At 36.9% G+C, this 6,658-nt stretch overlaps 1 protein-coding gene across 1 annotated transcript; it reads left to right on the top strand.

The window, feature by feature from the left end:
• Nucleotides 1-3,745: 3,745 nt before the first annotated feature.
• Nucleotides 3,746-4,476, top strand: LOC116138823 (uncharacterized mitochondrial protein AtMg00810-like). Its single transcript, XM_031424482.1, has 2 exons — nt 3,746-4,222; nt 4,276-4,476. The coding sequence occupies exons 1-2, from the start codon at nt 3,746-3,748 to the stop codon at nt 4,474-4,476; spliced, it is 678 nt and encodes a 225-aa protein (XP_031280342.1).
• Nucleotides 4,477-6,658: the final 2,182 nt, after the last annotated feature.

Below are 6,658 nucleotides of genomic sequence, written 5' to 3'. Positions count from 1 at the left end.
TATGAAATTTGGCAGATGGATGTCAAAACAACTTTCCTTAATGGGTTTATTGAGGAAAACATCTATATGGAACAACCAATAGGTTTTGTATCCTCTATTGAAAAACATAAGGTATGCAAACTACATCGATCCATTTATGGATTAAAGCAAGCTGCAAGAAGCTGGAACATTCGATTTGACGACATAATCAAATCATTTGGTTTTGTCAAGAATCCGGATGAACCCTGTGGATACAAATGGGTTAAAGATCATGCCATCACGTTTCTCATATTATATATAGATGACATACTTTTGATAAGAAATGACATAGGCATGATGATAGAGGTTAAAGTCTGGTTATCCAAAACCTTCTCGATGAAAGACTTAGGAGAAGCGACCTATGTCCTTGGCATTCGTGTCTATAGAGATAAAACGAAAAGGGTAATTGGATTATCCTAGAAATTGTATATAGAGAAAATGCTGAAAAGATTTAGCATGGAGAACTCTAAGAGAGGTCTCTTGCCCTTCACTCATGGTCTTTATCTTTCCAAATAGATGGGTCCAAAGACCAATGAAGAGCGACAGCAGATGCGTAATGTGCCTTATGCGTCTGCCATAGGCAGCTTAATGTATGCAATGCTATGTACAAGACCTGATATAACTTATGTTGTAAGTTTTAGAGCAGATATCAGTCAAATCTAAGGGAGAAACATTGGTCGGTTGTAAAGTTGATCCCTAAGTACTTAAGAAGAACTAAAGATCTAGTTCTGAGTTATGGATGTTCAGAATTAAACATTCAAGGATACTCAGATTCTGATTTCCAATCAGATATTGATGATAGAAAGTCTACGTCAAGGTACATTTTTATATGTAATGGAGGTACTGTTAGTTGGAAAAGTTCCAAATAGACAACTACAGTAGACTCCACTCCAGAAGCTAAATACATTGCTGCTTCAGAAGCGGCAAATGAGGCTGTTTGGATGCGAAAGTTTGTAATTGAACTTGGTGTGGTTTCGAACATGGCTTATCCGATAAGCATGTTCTGTGACAATACTAGAGCAATTGCACAGGCAAAGGAACCAAGGGCACAAAAAAAATCCAAACACATTCAGTGCAAGTATCACATTTTGAAAGAATTCGTTGGAGTTGGAGAGATTATAATTTTGAAGACACCTTCAGTAGAAAATGTAGCTGATCCATTGACTAAGGCGCTGACACTGAAGCAATTGGACCATCATCTTGAGAAGATAGGTATGAGATACAACATCGAATGACTTAAGTGCAAGTTAGTGTATGTTAGTCTATGCCTTAGAAACAATTCGTGTTGTCGGTTTTAGAGCATTTTGTCTTGTATCAATATATCATAAATAATAGAAGAAAGAGTTCTTCAATTCATATATATAAATTGCTTCCTTTATTCAGTTATGCATTTAAAATAAAGTATGTATATGAATTGTCCAGATGATTCATTTAATCGGTAAATGAATTTATCAAAAGGTTGCCTATGGAAGCAATATAGTTTGGGCAACTATATTGCATAGTAGGCATACTGGATGCTTCCGAAAGATATCATGAATTGATGTAAGTACGGATGACGATGATAGTCATGTCACTGGGGCATTAGTATGGATTAGCAGTTGGTGAACTGTTTTTCGAACGTGATCGAGTAACGACAAATCACTTGGAAAAGCATGTAGTCAATGATTTATCATTTAGTTATATCAGTGCACAATGTAGTCCTTTGACCTGAGACATTATGGTCGAATCTGATACAGATGCATATGGTTTATACGGTGTATAAGTACGAGACTAGTTATGTTTCATATGATAAAGCCTACTTGGTCATGCGTTGTTCATATGTGGAAACGAATGATGGTCAAAAAGGGATCCATTGACTCGAAAATATAGGATCAGGAGTACTGCTGACTCCATCCGGATTCGAGTTCCTAGACGAATGTCGATAAATGTCAGAAATCAAAATCTCTGGCCAAAGTCTATTATTAGTTATACGAAAGCAAGTTCGTGATGACAAGTTCCGGACATATTGATTGACGATTCGGTAGAAGATTGGGTTTAAGATTTTGATGTTCCATGAATCCGTACTCAATCAGGATATATCAATGGAGGGACTTTACCTGTATGGTACATATAATCTGAAAAGGGTTCGATGAAGTATTTCTTCATTGTGGTTTAGGGACTATGACACATTGCTAGATGTTTACCATAGTTGTTGGGCCTCTAGATAGGTTTTCAGATTCATCCAGAACTGGCTCACGGCTAATCCACGGTGGACCTACATGGTCACACAAATAGCCTTGAAAAGTTAGAGAAGGATAAGAGAGAGAAATGATTATCCGAAGAGGGTTAGCACCATCTGAGGGTAATGACATGATTTCTATGGTAATAGTTACATATAAAATTATTTGTGACATTTTAAAGGTTAAAATGGTCAAGCAATAATTCATTGTATTTAATTATTATATCTTAAAGCGTTAAGATAAATAAGATGAACTAAAATAACTTTTTAATAGTTAAAGGGCAAAAGGGTAAACTTATGGGTTGTTAATGTAAACCAGTTTAGTTTACATGGGCCCTTGAATAATATTGATTATTCAAAGGGCAAATTAATAAATGCTTGGGTTCTTTTTAGAATAAGATTTTATTGGGGCATGCAAGTGAAAAACAACTAATTACAAAATGACCCATGTATATATAAATGCAAATGGTTGCATTTTAAGTTAGTGTTCATTTTGTTCACTCAAAAGAACAACAAGCTCTCTCTCTTAGGTTCGGCCACTCTCTCATTCTCTCAAGATGGTGTTAAAGTGTGAAGGATTCATACTTTTGAATCTTGGCTTCATCAAACCTAAGCACTAGGAGAAGGTATAATGTTTTTATGCTTTATTTGCATTTTTGAATCCTATTAATCCATATCTTTACATGCATGTCTTGTTTACATGCTTCCAATCAACATATTCCGCCACCTCTTCATGGTTCTTTCACTCTTGAAGTTTTGCCAAGTTGTCCCTCTTCTACTACTGAAAATGTGCATGATCCTGCTCCTGTCATGGCATCTACACCTTCAATCGCTCCTGGGCTGGCAGATCACTTCGGTCTCAATGATAGACCTTCATCCCCATCATCTCTATTGCAATCAAATGATCAACATTTTGCCCATACGGAGCCACTTGCAGTACAAAAGATTGTGACTCGATCACAAAATGGCATCTTCCAACCAAATCCACGGTATGCTTACTAGACTACTTATTTTGATTCAATTCCATGTGGACCAAAGACTCTAAAATCAGCACTCAAACATCCTGGATGGGTTGTGGCTATGAATGAAGAAATAAATGCTCTAAAAAAAAAAAATCAAACATGGGAACTTGTCCCTTGATCAACCAAGATGAATGTTGTGGGATGCAAATGGGTGTACAAGTCGAAGCTAAAGTCGAATGGGTCCTTTGACCGACCACTTAGTGGCAAAAGGATTTAACCAAAGAGAGGGGGTTGATTTCTTTGAAACTTTCTCTCCTGTAATAAAGCCAGGGAGTATACACACAGTCCTCGCAGTAGCAGTTGTTTGAAGATGGCCTATTCGACAACTTGATGTCAAGAATGCTTTCCTTCATGGCATTCTACAAGAGCCTGTGTTTATGGAACAACCTCTTGGATTTATCAATTTGGTACATCCAACTCATGTATGTCGTCTCAAGAAGGCACTTTACGGGCTTGGTTTGATAGACTTATCTCCTTTCTTCTTGGCATGGGGTTCTTTTGTAGTACAGCTGATCCATCTTTATTTGTATGCAACTCTCACCATGGCACACTTATTCTTCTCTTATATGTTGATGATATGATCCTCACTGGAGATCAGTTGGGCGTTATTGATAGGTTCATTGGCACGTTAGGCCATGAGTTTGCTATCAAAGATTTAGGCACGTTACACTACTTTTTGGGTATTGAAGTTCAGTCCTTATTAGATGGGATCTTCTTATGTCAAGCCAAGTATAGTCGGGACCTTCTTGATCAAGCATTAATGAAAGATTGCAAGGCAATCTCAACTCCCATGGCATCTAAAAGTTGTGCAATAGCATCTGATAATAATCTTTTTTCAGACCCCACATTTTATAGGAGTATTGTTGGGGCATTACAATATCTCACATTTACTCGCCCAGATCTGTCCTACAGTGTCAACTTTGCTTGCCAATTTATGCATGCTCCAACAATTGGCCACTATCAAGTAGTCAAGCGAATATTAAGATATTAACTGGCACTCTAGATTTTGGTATGCAGATTCTTACCTCCAATACCTTAGACTTATATGCGTTCTCTGATGCTGATTGGGCTGGCTGTCCCATTACAAGACGATCTACCACTAGTTTTTATACATTCCTAGGTGGCAATTGTCTATCATGGAGTGCAAAGAAACAAAGTACTATTTACAGATCAAGTGCTGAGGCAGAGTATAGGTCCATGGCTTCTACCACAACATAATTAATGTGGCTGACGTATGTGCTTCATGACATTGGAGTTCGTCTGGCTAAGCCACCAATCTTATATTGTGACAATATCAGTGCTTTATACATGACGGTAAATCCCGTTTTCCATGGGAGAACCAAGCATATAGAGCTAGACTATCATTTTGTATGAGAAAAGATTGCGCTTGGTAGCTTGATTACACGGTTTGTCTCATCTAATCAACAATTAGTAGATATATTTACCAAACCATTGGGCCGCCAATAGTTTCACAACTTACGATTCAAACTAAGCCTTTTGTCATGTCCACGACTTAGTTTGAGGGGGAGTGCTAAGGAAATGACTTCTTGCCTACCATATTCAGAAGATGCTAAGGTTATACTTGTTGACCAATGTGATGTGAATGATGAAAAAAGCTCCTTAAATCAAGACACTACAGCTACAAGATCTTTAAGATATCAATCTATTGACTTGTAAATTGATTCAATTACTCTGTAAATTGATTCAATCTCCCTTAATTGTCTCAATTATGTAAATCTTGTAAATCTCTCCATATTTGTATTCTTCTATTTATACTGAAATATAGCTCTCTCTAATCTCATCTTGAATTAGAGATTTCCAAAGACTATTGAATTGTTTTACCATTAAGGTTGTTGGGAATTAGGTAATAATTCCCTTTTACGTTAACATGGGGGAATTTATATTAATTTGAGTTGGTTTTTTTGCTTGAATAATTTCTTTCTAATCACTACTATCTTGGGAGTTGGGATTAATCTTCACCATGAAATACATAACAAGTTATGCTACACCGAATGTTGAACTATTCCTTTTCAAATTTTATAGGAGAATTTTATGTAAGTTTTTCTCTATCATTCTTTCTTTAACTTTGTTATTGCCCTACTGAAAATTTTAAACTATTTGGGATGGGGTTACTTCCCTAGCTTGAGCAAGTTGTTTTTTTTTTTTTTTTTTTTTTTTTTTTTTTTTTTTTTTTNCATTTATTAAATTCATTACCATGTTAGTGCATTTAAGTTTTAACGATTCATGATTCTCCAGTATCGCAAACTATACCAATGTGCCTCTTCTGCACTATATTTAAGGCAAATCTGCCTTCCCACTTCGAAATCGAATGGAAAAAGTATTAACTCGATTATTCTACAATCCTGTTGAGATTAATTTGATCTACATGGTAACACAGAACCAGAACAAAATACATGAAAAACTCCAATATACGCATAGTAAAACTAACAACAGGCGTGCTTCTCTGTTTTTCCCCTACAAGAGTGTATATCTCCTGTACCAGCCTATGTCCTTACTGTAAGGATGAGCTACTGAATGTTAGGCAGGATGATCACGAATGTAATTCATTTTCACCTCACATAGGCCAGAATATTTCAGTTTAGAATCTTAATATAACTTTTTGAGTACTCAAATGGGATAATTTATTTTTTCACAAATGCTGCAGATATCATATTCTGGTAACAGTTATATGACATGTTGCTTTTGTTACTTCATCTTCGTTTTCTCTGATATGAATGTATTCATTTGCGAGGTGCTCAAATTGGGGTGCAATTATACCCTCTTATCATTGCTTAATATTTCTAGATTGGTTTTCCCACTTTTAGATGTGATCCGGCTCAATTAACATAAAAGTTTGAACATTTTAAGGGTGGCCCGTACCCCGCCGGTATCATAGGCCTAGCCTGTAACAGTAGCAAGCTCTTGAAATTACTAGATTTATCGTACTGTCTTACATAACTGTCTTATTTTATCCTAGTCTGGAGTAGGATGAGGTTTTTGTACATTATGAAGATTTATTCAAAATACTCACCCTTAAATTAACATCATTTCATTTGTTTTAACAGTGAAGGAGCAAATTGGTCTTTCTGTTATTTTTCTTTTTCCTCTTCCCTTCCCATTTCTTCCCCAGTACGCCTCCTCCTCCCATCTTCTTCCTCCTCTCTTTCCCTTTCTTCCTTATCTCCGCCTCCTCCTCTCATCTTCTTCTTTTTCCCTCCACACCTCCTCCTCCCCGACACCTCACCATCCCAACCCACTACAACCCCAACCACCTTGACTCCCCTTTTCGTCGTCACCCTTCACCTCAAGTGTCGCACTCCGCCAACTTCTTTCCGGCAGTCCCATCACCAAAAATCTTCATCAAGCCCACCATTTAACGTCTCCAATAACCCTATGCTTT

This window comes from Pistacia vera, unplaced genomic scaffold, assembly GCF_008641045.1.
Source record: "Pistacia vera cultivar Batoury unplaced genomic scaffold, PisVer_v2 Contig344, whole genome shotgun sequence".
Classification (NCBI taxonomy): Eukaryota; Viridiplantae; Streptophyta; class Magnoliopsida; order Sapindales; family Anacardiaceae; genus Pistacia; species Pistacia vera.
Note: the sequence above shows the minus strand (reverse complement) of the source record. Positions and strands in the feature narration are given on the sequence as shown.